The sequence below is a fragment of the Podarcis pityusensis genome (assembly GCF_964106645.2).
Source record: "Podarcis pityusensis genome assembly, chromosome: 6".
In the NCBI taxonomy this organism is placed as follows: domain Eukaryota; kingdom Metazoa; phylum Chordata; class Lepidosauria; order Squamata; family Lacertidae; genus Podarcis; species Podarcis pityusensis.
In genome coordinates, this window is record NC_138030.1 from 42,368,880 (window position 1) to 42,390,632 (window position 21,753).

The 21,753-nt window shown below is 44.0% G+C and overlaps 1 protein-coding gene across 8 annotated transcripts in view; it reads right to left on the minus strand.

Moving 5' to 3' along the window:
• ATP2B4 (ATPase plasma membrane Ca2+ transporting 4) overlaps positions 1-21,753 on the minus strand; it is a 166,926-nt gene that overhangs the window by 58,365 nt on the left and 86,808 nt on the right. For all 8 annotated transcript variants that reach the window (XM_081010033.1, XM_081010029.1, XM_081010036.1 and 5 more), the window contains exon 3: positions 10,110-10,307. In XM_081010033.1, the coding sequence (XP_080866159.1) occupies positions 10,110-10,307 (198 nt within the window). The remainder of the gene's footprint in view (positions 1-10,109; positions 10,308-21,753) is intronic.

The window sequence follows — 21,753 nt, forward strand, 5'->3', positions numbered from 1 at the left end:
GAATGCAACAGGAGAGCCTGTGACAATTCTGTTAGAGCTTACATGCAGGCCACTTACATGCCACTTCACATCAGTAGTAATTGACCAACCATATTAGTGCAGTTGAGGAAAGCAGCAATTCAACTACAGCTTATTGGTGTGGTTCCATACACACCTATTTAGGAGATATCTCCATTGCATTCAGAGAAACCTACTTCCAGGTGAGTCTAAATGGATGCTAACTAAGCCCAGTGGCCCTTCACAGCAGTAGTGATGAGCAACCTTCTTCCTTGTGAACCTGCCCATATACTGAAGCTATCATCAGGGACCAGGGGCAAGGTGCTTCTACTCTCTGAAATTAGGTGGATGTCTTGGTGGAAATTAGGTGGAAGCATTCTTGGCTGAAGCACATAGCCCTCCCACCCCAGGGAGACTCACTTGGCAACCACTCCTATGTCTTCATGGTGTCAGGTAAAGATAAATTCCATCAAATTGTGATCTAAATTGGCTTTATTCTGCCTCCGTGATACTTTTGTGTGTTTTAATCATGCCTCTGCTATCTTAATATGTTTGGTATGTTGCTTTGATATGGTTTTAATTACTCTTATAGATTGTTTGCTGCCCTGAGAGTATATTGCTGAAGGGCACAGCAGACATATTAAAGAAAGTAAAAAATATGTAAATCTTCAGAGAGAAAAAAAATCCTGTGCTAAATTTTGTATCCAGAGGAGCAGAATGCTACAACCTCTTCATATGGGTGTACATATGTAAGTTCAACAAATATGCACATAGTTGCTTCTTTGTGTTATTTAATCTTCTTGTGCTGGTCATTAGCAGCAAAGAAATCTGCAATTCACTGAAGCCCTGCCACTTGCTCATTCAAATCCTACTCATCTGAAGTTTCATTAGGCACTGCCCACATACTTTCATTCAAGCCAATTTATACAGTCATAAAATCTTTTTTAAAAAGCTCTTTTTTTTAAAGAAAAAATGAATTCTAGGTCCAGTACAAAATTCTGTGCATGTGCTGAAGTATGGAATAAACAGCAACCTCTCCCATAGCAAATCTCATGTCTAAAAGAATTGTGGGAGAAATGATCATACTCAAATCTACTGGAGCATTGGTTATCCCATGAATGTGAGAGTGGCGAACAGATGGAATGTACAATCCCCTCCCACATGAAGTCATGGGAGTGATTTGTGGGAGCAATCTAGAGTAGACTTCTCTTAGCTGGTGCCCTTTAGGTATTTAAACTACAACTCCCATCAATCCCTGTCTTCATGGCCAAGAATGGCGGGAGACTGCAGGCAGGTTAAGACCAAGACATGCAAACATGACAAATAACATCTGGTGGGTTCCGAGTTGGAGAAGAATGAGTTAATGGAGGTCCTGTGAATTTAATATATATTCATTTATTCAAACAATTTATAGAGACTTCCGGGGAGGCGCCTCCGGCAATGGCTGAATTCCTCTGACCGGGAGGAATTTGCTCCGTGGGAACTTGGGTTTGGCCGCCACAGCGAAGGCGGAGACCCATTAAAATCACAGGCGGGAGAAGCCTGTGAGCGTGGGATTCTGCGGGCACCTTTTGCGCCTCCCCCACTTGCGGGGAACCCCAGTTTTTGGGGCTCTGGAGCGACGTGGGGTGAGTGGCGCGGTGCATTGAATCGTCTGCTTCTTCCACAGAGCGAAGCCGCATAGCCGTTGCCGGAGAGCGCTGACCTTTTCCTGTGGACAATTGGATTTTAAAAGTGGTTACCCGTGAGTAGAGTTTAAGCGGAAGAATTGGATTTCTAAATGTTGAATTTGGCATCGTAACGGGGAGGTTCAAAACAGGAAGTCCGCCTCCCCCTTTTGTAGATAGACTGAGGCAATGAAGTTGCAAGCTGGAGTCCTGGAAAGTCTTTTGTAAAAGATCAAATTTCCATCGGTAAAGAACAAAACCCCCCTTTGGAGGCAGGAGAAGAGGGGGGAAGTTGAGGACTGAGTATGCCTGCAGGAGAGAGCGAAGAGATCTAAAACACCGCCGCTCTGACCCTGGAAACGGGCTGCTAGGAGGACTGACGTATTGTGGAATGTTCATTGACAGCGTTTAGAACGTTCATTGACAGCTAGTTAAACAAGAGAAATACATTGTTTCTACTGTTTCCGGCTGTTTCAAAAAGGAGTAAAAGTAACTGAAAATTGAAACTAACTTGAAACTAACTTTGGATTGTTTAAAAGAGGATACTATTGACTATTAAAAATAGAAACTGTTTCCCCCTAGTGGAAGCTTTTGAAACCGGTTGTTTTACAAGAGTTGGGTTAGGGAAATTTCCAGCTGCAAGTTAAAAACCGTGAGACTCTGGGACTGACCTTGAATCTTTTAAGTGTTATGGTTAATGGAAGAGGAAAAACAGACCAGCCAACTGCGGACAAAACACTAAGGTCTGGGAAGACTTGGCAATAATCTAGGAGAGGTCCACCACCAGGCCCCCTTGCTCTTTTTGTTGTAGCCTATGTACCAGTATATGTAAAACCAAGAGAAATGTTGACAGAAGAGGCCCTAGTGGTTGCGTTATTTAAGATAAATGACTCATTGGATCAGCTTCACAGGAAAATGGACACGATAAATGTGAAAGTGGATGTCCCAATCACTAAAATTAACTTAAATATAGAAAGTATAAATAATACCAATATAGAAATCACCCAGAAATTGACACAGGAACCGATTTCGGTACGGCAAACTGCGGAGGAGGCCAGGGAAAAAGTTGTTGTTGCTGAATGTAAAGAAACACAACTGGAGAGAAAGAGAAAGCAAGCCCCAGCTATACAGAAGCAACTTGATGAATATAAGGTGACGCTTGCGATGACTGAACTTAAAGAAAAACAGAAGAATTTGAGGATTAGAGTTCACCTTTGGTGGACATGCCCAAGGATTAAGACACTTTGGGAGATGATTCATAATGAAATGAAAAAGGTATTTAAATATACCTTTTTGAAGAAACCAGAGGCCTTTCCCTTGGGCATGGTTGGCCAATTGGTGTTCAAGAAGGACAGAACTCTTTTCATGTATGTTACAATAGCAGCAAGAATACTCATTGTGAAGAACTGGAAGACACAAGATTTATCTATCCGGGAAGAATGGCAGATGAAGTTGATGGACTATATGGAATTGGCGGAAACGACTGGCAGAAATCCGAGACCAGGGAGAAGAGTCGGTGGAAGAAGACTGGAAAAAGTTTAAGACTATTTATAGAAATATTGTTAAAATAATGAATGTTAGAAAAATGTTGGAATGAAGTTATACGGCTTCAGTAGAAATGCTATAAGGAATTAGGTATAAATAGATTAATAGAGTATTAAAGGGAAATATAAGATTAGAATATGTTAAGATAATTATAGAAGTGAAAACAGAGGAAGATGGAAAGGAATTGCTGAAACAATTAATAGAAGTGGAATACAAAAAGGGAGGTGTGAGGAGGTCGTGGAAATAAGGGAATGAAAGTTAAGATATCGAAATTGTTTTGTGCTTTAAATGGTTTGCGTCTTGTTTTGATAATCTTATGTTCTTTCTTTTCTTTTCTTTTTCTTTTTCTTTTCCTTTTTTGTTTTTCTGTTTTACTGTGTTTAAATGGTTGGAAAATCAATAAATATTATTTTTAAAAAAAACCAAAAACCAAAAACAACAATTTATATATCCCTTAATGGCAATAGTCTCTAAATGGCTTACAAAGATGCAATGCAAAAAATAAAAATCAGTTAAAACTATAAAATCAGACATCAATAAAAATGCCTGCTTGGATTATGATGATGATGATGATTTAAAAACCATTAGGCTCTGGAAGTTAAGCAGAGAGGGGCCTGTTTGACCTCAGCTGGAAGGCAGTTCCATAAAATAGAGCCCACATTACTAAATGCATGGCTCCTAGTGGGTACCAGTCATGTACCTGAGCCACGGGAACAACTAACACAGACTCACCTGAAGTCCTCAGTGATCAGGCAGGGATATAAGGGATTTAACAACTTATGAGAGACTTAACAGAAAAAGCATTTTCATTCCCTTCCCCTATATCCATATGCCAATAAAATACGTCTCTTTATTCTCTCTGGAATTAATTTTTAGATCCCATATAAGATATGCTAACATATAACTTAACATTTCACTAATTCAATTTTAATAACAGGGCACAATCAGCTACTTTACTGAAGGGCTTTGGAATGCCTTAGGGCTCAGAGATCACTGGATAGAAGGCCCTAAATTAAGAAGTACAGCTGAAAAAGTGGCACATTTTCGGCAATAAATCTAAAGCGCTGTCACAAATTGATCTTTCAATAAGAGACATTTAAGAGCAAATTGATAAGCTAGACAGCAATAAGTCACACAGAACAGATGGTATTCACTCAAAAGTACCAGAGATCAAAACAATGAAATTACAAAAACTGCTAACTGTATAAAATCAGTTTATGTGGCAGAGGTATAGAAGGCAGCCATTGTAATGCTGAATTCTATGTGTGAATGTGTGTGTCTTAAAAGCTATAAAGTTGTTTGTGGAACTGTAGGACAGTGAGTCACTTTAGTCCCAGAAAAATCAGTGAAAATTGTAGTAGTCAGAAGAGAATTGGTATAGTCCACCCACGGGATGACCTTATAGAGCAGCCACATTAAAAACAGCTCCTGCACAGCCCTGCTAAAAGCACATTTAAGATCAAGACTCAAGATCTTAGGCGAGGACTAAGGCCTGTAAAAATACAGAGGGGCCAGGATTCAGGACACAGGGCCACTTGTCAAAGGGAACACCAACCAGGTGCTGAACAGGCCCAGAGAGGAACTTAAGCCAGAACTCAGGCTCCAAGAGATAAAAGACTCAAGGAGAAACTAAGACACATTTGACAAGATGGGAATCACTGGAAGACTCCTCAAGTGCCCAGGTGAACACCAAAGCTTTTGAGCAGCTCCAAAGAAAAATGGTTTTCAAGGAAGGGCAAGTAGGAATATCCTTCAAGGCGCAGCTTCCTGGAGCTAGATAAGGTCAAGACAGGAGAAGGAAGACAGCACATGAAAAGATGAAGAACTGAGGGCAGGAGAAATGATCTGGATCCATGGACAATAATAGCAAGAGATGTGTGCGGTGTCTGTCAGTCTTAGTGAATCAGGCTATATTCTGGGATAGCCAAGCATGAATGGAAATTCTCCAGGACTAAGCTTTGGACCTGGAAACACCATGGATCCTCTGGAATCTCCCCATGCTATTACCCAACTCCTAATACTTCCTCATCACTGCCCTTCTCCCTTGTCTTCTTCCCTCCCGGACAAACCATTTTTCTAGGCTGAGAGAGGGCAGCTTAATTTATGTTGCTAAGCAACTACCAATGACAAATGGTTAGATCAGCTGCTTGACAGTTCTTGACCACTATGGGGTGTGTGTCTACAGTAAATATCCTGCTTACTAATGTGATGGCCCTGTGGATGTTGCTGCACTCAAGACAAGCAAGATGACCACCTCAAAATATTATGACCCAGGACATGGCCTGGAACACGGCAATAAGAAACAGCAACATGGGCAGCAGGATAAATTCTAGGGAAGAGACATTGTGCCTATCTCTGTCACTACAGTTTCTTAGTGAAGAACCTTCTGGACTGATTCCTCCCAGGGTGGCCATTGGTTTCTCCTGGACAGGAAAGAGTGTAAGAGAGCTTCCTGTTTCGGTGCAACTTTGCTCTGGTGTGTTATGAGTTTCTGGCCTTCAGTCCTGCCTTCTGGTTTGCCCTCTCTCACCCCAATTGCTCTTCAGTCTGGACTCCCAGTTCCTGACTTGCACCAAATGTCTGCCCACGGCCCAGCCCTGACAACAGGATGACCACCTACTCCATGTCTAGTCATGTCACAAACGGTGACACTCACCTGACAAGTGAGGGGTAACGTATTTCTAGCATTGCAGGCAATGATGCTGTAGGATGATAAGGATAGACTGAATGGAACGATCTTACAAAAAAACCAAAATGACTTGGCAGTGAAATGCCAAATGAAATTCAGTGCAATGAGTGCAAAGTAATGCTCACTGGAAACGACTATTTAATGTAAGCATAGAATATCGAGCTCTAAATCACCACTCAGAAAACAGATTTTGGAGCCTTTTTTCACTGCTGAAATAAACAATGCACCACTGTAGCTATGAAGGTAAGCCAAGAGGTTAGAAACTATTAGGGGAAAAGAAAGGGGGTGGGGAGAAAACAACACAAGAAAAAGCTAACAATGCCCATATCAAAAATCATTGCTGCTGTGTGCACAACTTGATTCCATGAGCTGTTCTATTATATCACACACAAAAAGAAGACAGAATAGAGCTGGAGGGGAGCAAACTGTTGAGAACAGGGAACAAAAAGTATCAATGCCAAGGATAATTTCCATTATGAGGAAATCCCTTAAAGTCTTAACAGTACTTGTCCTTTGAGGGATGGCATCTTTGATGAAAGTAAGACTCTGTAAAATCCACAAGGAAAGGGCAGAAAAAGTGAATGAGGAACTTGAATTTTTGTCTGGTCTCTGTGATGGTATTTTGCACAGATGGAGATCCATCCCATCATTAGATTTCCCAAGAAAACAAGTAGGGAGCAACTCAATGAAATCAGCTACTACCAGCTTTCATGAAAAATTGTTTTTACGTAATGCACTGTTAATCTATAAAACTCTTGTTCACAGGATTTGTGGAGGCTTTTAGAATAACAGACGAAAAAGATGAAACAGATGAAAAATAAAAATAAAGGACTCCCAAAGTGCCAAGGTGATCATCAAAGCTTTAGAGTATCTCCAAAGATAAAAGTTCCAGAGTAGGAATATCATTCAAGGGCTAGATAAGATCCAGACAGGAGAAGCAGAACAAGTGCATGACAAGAAGATTGTTGGCTGCTACCATGACAGTAAGAGTATACAAACTCCCCACTCCCTTAAACCTCAAGCTCTTTCCTGCATTCCGTCTAGTCTCTGTCAGTCACAGGACACTGGATGGAATTAATCATTGGTCTTACTCAACGTGGAATTCTTAACTGATGGGTTTTGTAGGAAACAGCCACTGTGAGGAAGGATAAGTTAAGACACCCCGCTGATAATGGTAGTAACCCACAGGTTAGCAAGAAGAGTCATCACAAGCTAGCCAAAATCAGTAAGTCATGGCTTAGTTATTTCCTAACCATAGGCTACTAAGGCATAGTTTAGGGCTGGGGTTATTGGGAGTTGTGGTCTAAAATATCTGAAGGGCACCAGGTTGGTGAAGGCTGTTTTAGAGTCAGTGGTCAGCACTCACCTAATCCCAATGTATTTATCACCCTTCCTATGCTTTTAAAACATCTTTGCTAATGCTGTTATAAAATTATTTCAAGTAATAATAATTTGTTTTTTCTTACATGCCCTTAATTTTGGACACAGTATGAGCGAACACCAACAAGTACATTTAATGGCTTTCTTCCCACCTTCCCTTATCTCTGTGAATGAGAAATACTCTGCTCGATAATTGTCTAATTACATATCAGATTGACCTTAACAGTGTCTCTTCTCTTGTGCTCGAAACTATTCCTGGGCTGTATCTCCTGGGAGGGAGGGGAGGTCTGAGTCGAGGTAAATTCATTGGAGGACAAGCCCATCAACAGCTCCTAGCCATGATGGCTAAGCTCTACCTCCACTCTCAGATGCAGTATGCTTTTGAATACCAGCTGCTGAGTATTGCAGGTGGGCAGAGAAGCTTGTAGGTTTTCCACAGGCTTCTGGTTGGTCACTGTGAGAACAAGATGCTAGGCTAGAGGAGCCACTGGCCTGATCCAGCAGGCTCCTCTTATGTTCTTTCAAGTGTTTCAGCTCAGCTGCCCTCCTTCCTTGTTCAATACTGTCAACCATCACAGCCTCCTTACTGTCAGGGAAGTGCTTCAATTTGAACTGTCAGCTTACAGCAGCAATACAGACAACACTGAAGGCAGAAACAAGTGATATCTCCTTTCCTTTATGAGAGAATTTGGTGGGGGTGGTATTTCAGCCCCATTTTCTCCACTACAGTTTCCATTTCTCAGCCACTGATCTCTACCCAAGTCCATAAAATTATTTGGATACCAGCATAACAAAAATAACTTACGAACAGGATTCCATCTTCTGTTTCTATGCCACTTGGGTAATATTACTGCTTAGGCAGAAATTGCTATAGCATCACTGAAATACCATCTAGCACGTTTACTAGGATTCTGAAATACTGTACAATACAGTGGTACCTCGGGTTAAGTACTTAATTCATTCTGGAGGTCCGTACTTAACCTGAAACTGTTCTTAACCTGAAGACCACTTTAGCTAATGGGGCCTCCCGCTGCTGCTGCACCGCCGGAGCACGATTTCTGTTCTCATCCTGAAGCAAAGTTCTTAACCTGAAGCACTATTTCTGGGTTAGCGGAGTCTGTAACCTGAAGTGTATGTAACCTGAAGCGTATGTAACCTGAGGTACCACTGTATTATAGACAGGAAATTTTAGGGCGGCGGTGGAGGCAGCGGGATCCTGCATCTAAAGCCAACTACACTGAATTTCATTGGTAAAATTGAATTATTCAATTGCTGGGACTTGGCCAGGCCAAAAGACGTAGCTCTCCTTTGAGAATGTTTTGAAGTGATTAGGAGTAGCTCCTTTAATTGACAGAAGTTTTTGGATCAAGCTGTATGTTATTTGTTCATTGCGGTTGGCACTGTTAAGAGGGGAAGATCTAGGGAGCCGAGACTTGTGAGAGGGTAAGCGAGAAAGTGGGCAGGAAAACACAGCCAGGCTGCCAGCTGGGGAATTGGGGGGGGGGGGAGAGACTAAATTGTGTTTTAACTCTCAATCAGGTAAGGGAACAAAGAAGGGAGAATATAAAATTAAATGTTCAGCTAGGGAAAATTCAGCACAGATTAACAATTAACATAGATTTACACTCAGTGAAGGTCTGGACCCAGCAACACCCAAAACAGTCATTTCTCGAGAGCACAGATTATTAAGTCTATGAAATGAGAAGGATTTGGTTTATCTTACAAGGCAAGTCGCTTGTTCTAAGAAATGTGAAGGATCTACTTTATGTTACAAGGTGAGCCATTCTTTCTAAAGCAGAGATGAGGATTCATTGTTTCTAAAGCCATTCATTGTTTCTAAAGCAGAGATGAGGAATCTGTGGCCCAGCTCCCACCATCCCTGATTTTTGGCTGTGCTGTGGATGATGGGAGTTGGGAGCCCAACAACATCCAAAAGACCACAGGTTCCCTGTTCTAAAGCAATGGCCCACATGGTGGGAAGATATATCCCACTTGGGAAAGGGCCTAGTTTGCAGCTCTAGGGCAACACAGATTTGGCTTTCCCCTACCTCGACACAGCTGGCCTCCTGTTCCAGTGGAATCCAGTGGAATCCAGTGGAATCCAGTGGAATCTTACACAATGGAGCAGAGGGGCAAGAAAAGCAGGTGGACAGACTGCTGTGACAACCAGATAGGAGTGGTGAACCTGCTGAATGGCTTCAGGCCTTGAAGCATCTATTGTCATTATTAGCAATAGCAGAGAATAATAGAATTCATAGAATCATAGAGTTGGAAGGCCAAGCCACTGCAACGCAGGAATCACAACTAAAGAATCCCAGACAGATTCCCTGTAGTAGTAGTATTTACAAGCAACTCTTGGTTTAGGTTTGTCTGAATGATGTGCGATTGCACATGCATGCACAGTGCCGTACTCAGAAGTAGTCCCCAAAAGTCATAAAGACGTCATGAAAGGGGGTGGAACGGGGCAGAGTTGGGCATGAATATTGCCTGTATTAGACTTCTTAGTTATTTGTTATGCAAAAGGTCTCAAAGCAACTAACAACACATTTCGAAACCTAAACATAGATTCATTATAGCATTACACACACACACACTCGCTTGTGGCAGGTATCCAAAAGATGTTGACCGCACAGGTCAACAACCCATCCATCCCGCATTAGGATTTTCATCATAGAAGTTATTTTCACATGCATTCTAGGAACATTAAAATATATACTACCTCTCCCCACAACACCCCTCCCTCCCCAAAGGTCTGCCATTTTCCCACAGGGTCTCCCCCATGCTGCCCTGGGAGCCAAGCTATATAAACAGAGAAAGTGCAGATTACTTACTTTCATTATCACCACCAGGAGGGTGATAGAAAGACAAGCCCAGGGAGATTATGGCTGCAATTTCCAAGATGATTAACGTGACATCCTGAAGTGCTTCCCAGACTAACTGCAGGAAAGTTTTGGCCTTTTTGGGTGGGATGAAGTTCTGGCCAAATGCTTGCCTTCTTTTTTCCAGATCTGCGGGGTTCCCAGAGAGGCCTGCAAGAAAGAGGGTGTGTGGAAGAGAGAGCAAATTAAAAGGGAGTATCAAAAAGCATGATTACTTTGATTACTTTGAACCCACTCTTTATGCCCACTTTCCTTCATCTTGCACAGGTTCCATTATGTATATTACAAAGTACTTCCCACCCTGTGAACAGTAGAGCTCTCCTGCGGTAGATGTTGTTTGCAAATAAATATTGCAAACACGAAGTTGCTATGTCAAAGAGAATGAATAAGAGGTGGAGAACCACTTGCAGCCCAAGGGCAGGATTCCCTTCTGGAGGACACAAGCCAGCAGTGGGCGGAGCCAGAGGCAAAAGTGGGTGGAGCAACAAATGTAAATGTTACCTTTTTATCATAGGTGAGTTTGCACTCACACACCCCTCTCTATCCTCCATCCAGACTATGTAACACCACTGTATTTAACAAAATTAATACACCACTTGGTTTAATAAAACCTCTAAGCTGCTTACAAGAAATATAAACCTTATCCGCAAAGAACAGTTAAAAACAAGTACTGAAAAATATTTAAGAGATAATTAAAATTAACAGTAAAAGATAAACACATGTCAACATCTATATATCGGGATAGGCTTGCCTAAACAAAAATGTTTTGAGCAGGTGCCGAAAAGAGTACAGTGAAGGCATCTGGCTGATGTCAACAGGCAGGGAGTTCCGAAGTGCTGCCACCCTAGAAGACTGATTTCTTACAGCTGCAAAGTTCAAGGACGCATTCCAGCCAGGCAAAAACTTTCAGGGTGCAAAGCAGGGCCCATCAGGGGTCTGGCCTAGGCAGAATTCTGAGGGTCATACAAAGGCCCCAGACATTTCATCTCCCCACCCCTGCTCTAGACATGTTATAGCCTTGGAGAACTTTGGCATCCCAAGAATAGAATACTTTGTATTTATTATTACGCAGGCATGGAATCAAATATTTTCTGTGAAAATCTGGAATACCTCCACACACATCCCCTCATCTGCTCACTTTAACTGACAGTGTACTTAACACACCCACCCACATTGAAAAAGAAAAAGACAGCTGCACAGATTGGTAGTGATTGCTACACCTGTCTTTTGGGTGTCTTTCTTACAGCTGTTTAAAACCACATCCTGCTCCATAGCTGCTTAAGTTCAGGAGAGGGAGAGGAAGATCTACATTTTTTAAAAATAAAACTTTGCACAGAATAAATTAGGAATAGGAGGATTAGTAATTAGGCAAGGCCAAAAATGAAAATTATTCTGCATAATTCAAGTTAATCGCATAATTGGGATTTTTGAAATGTTAAGTGTACAGAATCCCATTTTAAATGCAAAGACAACTAGGGTCCACTTCCCAGATAACAATGTGCATTCGGCTGATCAAAGCAGCAACATAGGAAGGGGCTTAGCTATTGTCTCGCTTGTGGCAAGTATCCAAAAGATGTTGACCGCACAGGTCAACAACCCATCCATCCCGCATTAGGATTTTCATCATAGAAGTTATTTTCACATGCATTCTAGGAACAGAAATGTCTGCAAAATAAGAAGAGGCCTTGAAACCCATTCCCACCAATCAGATGATAATATTTAGCCCAAGCTCTTGCTGCTCCTCAGAAACAAAGGAGGAAAGCCAGCTGAGGCTGCATGGCAGCTCTCACTAGAAGAGAGCAAGGTGATTTTCCTGAAGCCCAGATAGTGGGGCGTGAAATACCAAACGGGAGCAGAAGGAGACCTGTGATCTTGCATGACTAGCTTTGCTCAAATATCAGGTCGGAGGGTTCACTATGCAATCTACCAGGGTGATCTGGGGAAAGGTGGCAAGCCAGCAAGTGATGTGAACTCATTTCACGGTTGCCAATTCCAAGGCAAGCTATTGGGGGGTGGGGGGAGACATTCTTGGTGCACAATAGAAGAAAAAGGGATTCAAGAAGGGATGGGAAGACTCTCATCTCTTCTCCGCTTCAGGTCTATGACCATGTTGGTCAACCCCCCCCCCCCCCATCTTATGAATTCTTAAGAGTCTGGCTCCTGCTACCTTTTACATGGACCAGCTAATTAGAAATTAAACCTGCACTGACCAGTCTCTCTGCTGCAGGGCTGTCTTAAGCATATGCAGCGCTGGGGTGCAAAAATCTGCCCGGTGCCCCCCCAGTTGCCCAGTCCCAGGCGCGCAGCAGGGCAGAGCCGGCTGGCCACCTCAGCGTCTCACTGGCTCAGTTGCCCCCAAACTCGCAGCACAGAGCCACCCACAGCGGAAGAGCCCACCACGGTGCTCCGACAGATGGGCAGGCTCTTCCCTGAACTCAACTCTTGGGCCCCGGACTATTGGCCTGGCGCCCCTGAGAGCCTGGCGCCCGGGTTTCCCACACCCCTAGCGCCTATGGGTAAGATGGCCCTGCTTTGCTGCAACTGAGGACAGGAGCAGCAGTGTTTCCTGCTGGAGGACTGGGTTTCCTGAATTAGCTGGGTGGGTGGGATGGAATAGCCAGCCCCTGAGATCTCTTTCAGCTCTGTGATGCTATGATGGCAGCTGCCAGTGCTGTGCCACTGCCTCAGCTTTAGGGGTTAAAAGGAATCACAAGGCTGTTGGGGGCATCGTATAAATACAACAAGTGTGGAGGGGTTTTTCCGTTTGAAGAGGCACATTTTGCCATTTTTAAACCGAGAAGTGACCTGATAATGCGTTTCTTTTCACAAGTGCCTACTACATTTCAAAATAAAATATTCTTTCTGACACATTATTTCTCTTTCTCCCTCTCTCTCTCTGACACACACACACACACACACACACACACACACACACACAGTCAGCTTACACATTTATTTCTGGATCAAACTGGACACATTAATAAATATATCCTTGAATATATTAATATTCTTTTTTGTTATTATTACGAAATGAACAGCACCTGTGCCGCTGTCCCCCTCGTAGATTGGAATTCTGGGCTGCAGATTCCCTCCCCTTCCCCACAAGCTCTTCACACATCAGTGGGACTTTCAAATCCCCAAAATAATTCATGCCCTGCAAGCACAGATACCAAACAATCCATACTGCGGGGGGGGGGGGGAATGAACCCCACTGCTGGAGCTAAGCACCTTATAATAATAATTTTTATTACCATAGAGCCTAACATGAAACATCCAATTCCTTTTACAACTAAAGGTGTTTACCAGGGTAGTTATAGCAGATACGAACCAAGTGGCAAAACTGCCTCAATTTATATTGCAAAGAGACAGCATTTTCCTTGGGAGAATGAAATTTATGAAGGAAATGGGATAACACGGCCGTGCAACAGCTGCAGAGAGGTTGAATACAATATTTTCATTTTCCTCCCATGCTTCCTTCAAGATCTCAGGTTGGTGTACATGACTCTCTCCATCCCTACTTTATTCTCACAACTCTGTGAGGCTGAAAGATGGTGACTGTCCCCAGATCAGCACTGGGGGTGAGTCAGGATTCGAACTCTGCTTCCCCTGGTCCTAGCCCGACACATGAACCACTATGCCATGCTGGCTTTCCTTCAATGATGTCACCAAGTAGGCTAAACCCAATGAATGACCACGCATGACCAGGTGGATGTGATGCCTCAATACAGCAAATGACCAAGTTTAAACAGTAAAGCCTTGGCAGAGAGAGATTGAGCACATCTTCATTGCTTGCCCATAGCTCTAACCATGAAGCCCTCTGTGGCCTAGAACTATAAAGACTCCTTCTCTCAAGGACTATCACTCTGGCTTTTAAGGTCTTCTCAAATGTAATAGTTGCCAAAATGTCGGACTGCCACTTAAGATGCTCAGAGTCTTGGCAGCTCCCACAATGCTTTGCTTGGGCAGGAAAGGACAGAATAATGTCCCTGCGTGGCAACAATCTGGCTGGCGCTTTCTTTGACATATGGGATGCTGCTAGGGGTTCCCAGCAGGCACATAAGCTCCGGAAAACTTGCCACGCTGTCTGACTGGTGACTTACACCTCTCCCTGCAGATGAAGGGGCAGGAAATGGAAAGAAGAAACTTGAGCTTACTGGAGTCTGCTGGCTTAAACAAATGTCCAGAGTGAAGAGAGAAATCAATGTTGCTTTTATCCAAAAGCAAGCAGATCAGAGCAGCTGGAAAACATGGAAGTGCAGCTCCAAGAGAGGGAAGGGGGGAGATCAGGGAGCAGCCAATGCAAGCTGCTTCATCCTCCTAGCTTTGGGAGAGAAGAAAGGATACCAGTCCCTACACTGATATTTCCCGAGCCAATTTTTTGTAGAGCTATGACCTCTGGATGGACCAGAAATGAGACCTGAGTGGACTTTCAAAGATTTCCAGAGACCAGTGGCTGACTGGGAATGTTCAAGGAAAGTTAAGCCTTCACGGTCAGTCTACTCTTTGTCATGAACTGGCTGGATGCAGAGGACCCCAAGGGAACCCCCAAGTGAAGAAGTCTCAGAGCCAGGGGAATGGTGGGGGGATGACAATGAGTGGTCAGAGGGAGAGGTGGGGGCAGACTGGGAGGACGAGGAGGTGTTGGGAACTGAAGAGGCAACAGGGTTTAGTGAGCAGGAAGAGGCTATGGCATAGCGTGGTTTGGACTCAGAGGAAGGAGAGGAAGAGGGCCAGGAGACAAAAATGAAGCAGACTCCTGAAGAATCAAGGAGTCTCCCCCTCCTGCTGTGACCAGCTCCCCTTCTCCCTGGTCTCCCAGAACATGCAGAGAAATGGAAGAGGGTGGAACAACGGGAGACAGAACAACAGAACACTAGCATTCTAGGGAAGAAACCAGGTGAGGAGCCTTAGACAGCTGTGGGAAGGTGGGGACCTTCAGTCCTCACGACTGCTTCATTGGGGCAAGACCTACTGGAAAGAATTGCTGGAATCACTAGAACTGCACTGTTTTGGTTTCTTTGAATGAAGCATTAACTTCACTGATACCAGCATGGGCGTAGCCACGATTTATGTTAGGGGGAGCAGGCTTCATATTAGGGGGCAAAACCTCAGAAAGTTAAGTATTTTTATGGATTTACTTGATTGGGGGGCAGCTGCCCATGATCAGGGATGATGGGCTATGCCCATGGACACTGGTTTTTTTAATTGCTGACCTACTCCTGACTCTGGCTCCTGAAATTCTGGGGAAAGATTCCAGAGAGGCTACCATTTCTTCACCTCCAAACTCCACCTCTGCATGCAATTTAATGAGTATTACTCCAAGGTAGATTGCCTTCTCCAATGGGGCACCTTTTGTATATTTGGAACTACAACTCCCATCATCCCTGATCATTGACAATACCAGCTGGAGCTAATGGGAGTTGTAGTCCAAGCCATCTGGCATGCACTGGGCATGGAGAAGCTTGGTGTATGCCTTAATATTTACTTCCATACTATTTTATGTACAGGAGTACATTCCCCTACAAGATGAGGTGTGCTTAGTGAAGAACTGTGGACTATTCTGCAAGCTCTCTCCTTTGTTCTGCTTTCCAGAAAATAAATAGGCAGAGGCAGCTTGAGAAGAGACAGAGGGCTCAACTCTGGTAACATAACAAGGAGTTCTCACCTTGCTTAAACTCTTCCCCAAGTGAGAACAAAAGCAATATAAGGGTGTGCTACTCAAATAACTTTGTACAAACACAACCCTGAGATTGTGTTCTTTAAGTACCGGTAATTACTCCAATATAACAGCTTCATTCTTGGGAGCGATTTCTTGCAACAGATTCCCATTGGAGGAATTGCACACGGAAGTGGAAATCTATGTGGATTTTACTACAAAGGCCTTGGAGCAGGTCCCTATCACCTCCTGTTCAGCACCCACTCTTGGGAAACACATGTTAATGTTTAATGTATGCTCACAGTATACAGAGGCAGCTAGTCTCTGTCACTGTTCATGCAACTCCATTCAAACTACCCCCCCCGCCGCCCGTTCTAATCCCAGGTCCCTCATCTTGTCTTTTCCAAATCCACACCAGACAGAGCAGAGGCTGAAGACAAATCCACCCCTTATAGCCACCCTCCCCCAAAGTAAGTGAAATACAATTCACCACAGAAAGCTCATTCCCGGTTTTCTCTAAAGGAGGACAGGAGGCCCACTGGACCAGACTGGGTGTGTCTCCATTGAAGTGGGCAAGCTCCATGCTCTGGGTCACTTTGCCTCAAATCAATTTGTCATTCTCCAAAGTAGGCTGGGGACTGATGGTGATGGGGGCCACTGTGGGCCTGGCTTCCCAGCAGCAGTCTTGCCACCATGTCCCAGGATGTTGAGGGGGCAGGGCAGGAGTGAGGGTGGGGTAGTTCAAGCACACCAGAACAGTCAATCTGGTGCAATGAGCTGCTATTTCTTGGGTATGCTATAGTTGGTCTTATTGACAACACATTTTTCTCTCAGCTACAGTACTCGCTCCTTCCCAGGCTCCTGTATTTCATGCATGCTGCCTTTCTTCTACTGTGTCTGCAAATTATTGGGTTGTTTGGTCGGAGTGTGCTTGTCTGACACCCTCCTCAATCAAGTTCTGGCTTTTGTTTTCTTTTAATCTCTTGCAAGCGCCCTGCATCCACAAAGCCACCAGCTGTTTGGGTGCTGTCAGGGAACTGCCATCAGTACTGGAGGGGGAGAGCGAAAGCCAGAGGGATTCCAGAGAGCATCCAGGGATTGGGAGGAGCAGCCCATCTTCTGGGGAAGAGAATCAGCATAGCACCAGGGGAGAAGGGGGGCAGCTGGGGGAAGTGGCGAGGCGGTCTCATGACTCCTTGCCTGGGACCAGCGGGGAGAGTAGGGGTCCTCCGTTGCCCACGCCCTCCCTGCGCAGAAGGCTTCCACGCAGAGAGGGTAGGCGGAGACTAGGCGTCAAAGAACTTCTTTGCTGGAAGAAGTTTAAGAAATGCCCACTCACGGATTCTGCCAGCGATTGAGTCAGCCACGGGTGAGTGGCTGTCCGGACAGAAAAGGTTCACTTTGGCAACCCAGCCAGGTGTTTGCACCCAGCCGGGGAGATAGGCACCTGCTTACGCACGAGCAACCCCTAGAACCATTACAGGTGCACAACTGTGCAACCAGCTACTAAGAGGAAAACAAATAAACTGTACACTGTGTGAAAATGGGGCTTCACTGACTGTAGCCGTATAAAAAGTACAGTGGATAAAATAACGACAACAACCAAGCCTTGTGAAGAACGGTTGAAGGAGCTGGGTATGTTTAGCCTGGAAAAGAGGCGAATGAGGGGAGATATGATAGCCATCTTCAAATATCTCAAAGGCTTTCACATGGAAGAGGGAACAAGCTTGTTTTCTCCTGCTCTGGAGGGTAGGACTCAAACCAATGGCTTCAAGTTTTAAGAAAGGAGATTCTGACTATGGAAAAATTTGGTGACTGTAAGAACTGTTCGACAATGGAACAGTCTCCCTCAGGAAGTTGTGGCGTCTCCTTCCTTGGAGGTTTTAAAGCAGAAGTTGGACGGTCATCTGTCATGGTCATGGATGCTTTAGCTGAGATTCCTGCATCTTTAAAAAACAACAACCCAGTAGTAAAATAATTTAAAGCAAATTACAGTCAAGAGAATATATGTATCGGGGTCAAAGGCCAGGACAAAGAGGTGAGTCTTCAGCATACAATGAAAACAGCATTAAGAAGGTGGCAGATGCACTTCTGTTAGGGGAAGGAATTCCACAGCTTAGGAGTTGCCACAGAGAAAGCCCTGTGAACCTGAAATTTACAGGGAGAAAACATTTCATTTGGTGTTGCTTATGGGTAACAACATGTGAACTTCACAGCTTCAATGAGAATACAAACACAAAGTAAACTCCAGAGTGGATAAGCCTTGACACCAATACATACAGTTGTAATATATAAACCTTAGAAACAAGCCCATCACAGTTACTAGTCAGCAGTTTTATTTTACTAGCCTGCTAAGGTGAGCAGCCTCTTCCTGTGCAGCTTCCATGGAAATGTAAGCTCCAAGCCACTTAGCAAGTTAGTTGCTGTTTTTATACTGCCTTCTGCCCAGCATGCTGGCAGAGAATAAATGGAGCTGTGTTTTTCCATGCTGGCCAGAAGCCTCTTCCTCTGTGGTCAGCATGGAAACTAAGAAGGCTAGCAGAAGAGGGAAGGAGCCATCCGCGTCTCCGCTGTCAGCACACTCACTTGCCTACACGGAACTCCTTGTTACCCATGCCAACCGGGCAAGTTAGATGTAATATATGCAGTGGTTTGTGGACTAACACCTGGGAAATTGGGGTTCTAGTCCCCCCTTGTCCATGAAGCTCACTGGGTGATCTTGGGCTGCTCACTGTTTCTCAGCCTAATCTGCCTCACAGGGTTGTTGTGAAGATGAAAATGGGGAAGGGGAGACCCATGAATTCCTTGGAGGAAAGGTGGGATAGAATTGCAAATAATAAATAAACACCACCTGCCAGTTCAGGGTACCTCATGTGAGAGACCCTAATAGCAAAGGACTCATGCTGACAATGGCAGTACAACCACCAGCTGTGGGCAGAAAGAGAAAGAACATTGAAATTTAGCTCTTATTTACGGTACTGTGTGAGTGCATGCACACATTTGTGTAGTTACTGAAATGTCCAAGTTAGCTACCCTAATTTCAGGCTATAGGTGTATAGGAAGACATTAGTGCAGGGTAGCCAATGGGTCTTAAACCCTCGGTAAGTTAAGGACTTCCCCTGCATGTGAAGACAGGTTCTGGCAGATTGAGCGGACGAGATCAATAGTGGGTCTAATGGTCAATAAGGCTGTTTCTGCATGTGCTGTAGAGGGGAGTGAGGGGCAGATGGGGATGGTTAACCTGGGATGGTAGCCCATTTGGGAGAAGGAAAACTCTCATCCTAAATCTCCGCTGCCTTGCAGGATATCTTCTCAGGGAGAAGAAAAGGCTAAGAAGTAAACCCTACACAAATCTGGATGGTCCCTAAGATGGTTGGATGGTGCCTTGTACGCCTCCTTCCAGAAACTCCTGCAGCCAAGCTGGTTCCAACATATTGCTCTGAGGCTGAGAGGGGAGTCTTGTTGTCTGGGCAGCCCAGGACCTCTGTACACACTGCCTAGGCTAATGCAACAGTCTGACTTCACCCCCTCCCCCAAGGCGCACTCCATTGCCTCTTGAGACAGACGGATGCCAACAAGTGCAGAGGCAGCCTTAAAGTAGAGCTTTTGAGAACTCAGTTGTGATGCTTTTGGAAATTTCATCCTGCAGTGTCTCTTCAGACAATAAGGAGAAGGTCAGAAGCATTTGCTTTAAGACAAACCACGGTTCCCTGTTATAACTCAGAGAAGCTTTATTTTCAAATTCTGGCTAGTTCACTAACTAGATTTTAAGCCTGTCTGGGTTTCAATTTGCCAAAAAGAAAGGAGAAGTCCTTTCCCTTCTATCCTTTGTCAGCCTTCTTTGGTCAGAAATCACAATTTCCAAAGTCCATGTACTATGTATGTTGATCTCTCAATGGAAACATTGATAAAACAAACATTATCATGAGGAGGCTAAAGTTTATTATAAAGACAAAGTGTGTTTGTGGTTTGTGATTTAAAAAGAAGGCTTTATCAGTAGCTAGTCTGGCTCCTATCAGCATGCCTTGAACTCTCTTTTTATCTAGAAAAGGGCAGAAGGAAGTCAACTATAAGTGAGAGGAGAGAAGTCTGTGTGCAAGAAATAAATGAAGACTGGGGAGTGGGGCAAAATAGGAAGCTTAAAGGTTATGGGAGGAAGAAAGAGATCCAGAAGAAAACGAATGATTGGTTGTGTAGTTCTTTAAGTATAGGGATTTCTCCACATGGTGCATAGCTAAACTTTGAAATTCACTCTCACAAAACATAGCGATGGCCACCAACTTGGATGGAGGATCAGTGGCAATTTCCCACATGCATGACAACTGTCCAACCTTTTGGTTTCTAATAATGTAACATTTAAACAAAATGTTTGTAAAATGTAAAAGTCTCAGTACTACTTTGAGAAGGAGGTTTAAAAAATTATTATTATTATTATTATTATTAATTATTATTATTATTATTATTATTATTATTATTATTATTATTTTACAGAACAACAACAAAAACTTTGAAGATTCAGAGAAACACCCATGTCCAGCAAGCTCAATAGGGGAAGAGGATGGTTATAACTCAGAGACCCATGTCTCAGCTTCAAAAAGAAAAGTAGCAAAAGAAGGCACACATTATTTTTCTTCCGTGAAAGCATCCAAGTTCAAATTACAAGGGCAACTCAAATTAAGGGGGAGCGCAGGAATATTTAAAGCAACAGGCATCCTTTAGGAAGCATTCTGCTGGGCGCAGAGACCAAAACTCTCTCCATCCCCCAACACAGGGTCTCAGCAAACCTTAAAATGAATTCCGTGATCACAGAATGGCCTGAAGACGGCTCTTGAGATGGAAGCAATTCTGAGCCATGAGTTTCTCCGTGATAGTGATAATTAGACAATGCACACTGGGCTGCCTTAACCTGAATGGGTTTACTGGAGACAGGAGATTAATTTGGGTTCTTTTTTGATACAAACTCAAAAGCACGAATGCCAGCTTCAAAAGCTAATACACTGATGAGACTTCCTTTCTTAGATACATCACATTCAATTTCTAGTGCAGGGATGGGGAACATTTCCCTTTCCCCCTGTTCAGAACGACATTACTTGGAGGTAATCTGCCAGGGGCTCCTTGCCAGCAGTGGGTAGATCCAAATCAAAATATAGGCTTGGCCAACTCTTAATCTTTCTCTTTCTGCCACCACATTTCCCTTTTATTCCTCACCCATCAGACTGCGAGGGGAGGACCCGATTGCTCTTGCCAGAGTCTGAGCTGTCTGCATGCAGAGGGCTTAGGAAATTAGGCTGAGGGCTGAAGGCTGCTCACCTTTACACTACTGCAATTAGCTGATGAGAACCTCAAGCTGGTGAAAATGGCCTTTACGTCAACTAAACACAACTAAATCTGGCACTTAAAATGTTTTGCCTTTGATCCTGAGCACTGCGCTGGTCTCCAAAGGGCTCGTTGCTAAGTAGAGAAGGGCAGATGAAGCAAAACTGGGACTGATGGGAACTGGGTATGCACATTCCTGGCAGCAGGTGCTGCTCTGCTTGGCTGGGATTCAGCACCACTAGTTGCCCACAGAGTACTCCTATATTTTAATAGAGAAAGAAAGATAGTCTCAAGAGACAGCTTGAATCAGCAAAATGGATTCAATAATTTTTTCATTGCTCACAGGAAAGTTTCTGAGCCTGCCATGCAACTCTGCTGAGCTGTGTCCAAATTTGGCATGCAGTACTCAAGTTATCCAAACTCTGGGGCTGTGTCCAGAAAGCAGCTTCCCCATGGCAGATTTAATGCTAAAGTCCTACTGCATGAGGGTGTGGCTGGCATAGTTCCTAGGTAACATGTACATTTTAGGTGCATTGATATTTAAAAGAATATTGACAGGAAATGCCCAGAGTTTTGCCAGTGCACCTCGCTTTAAGACCTATACGGTCAACCCAGTATTTCAAT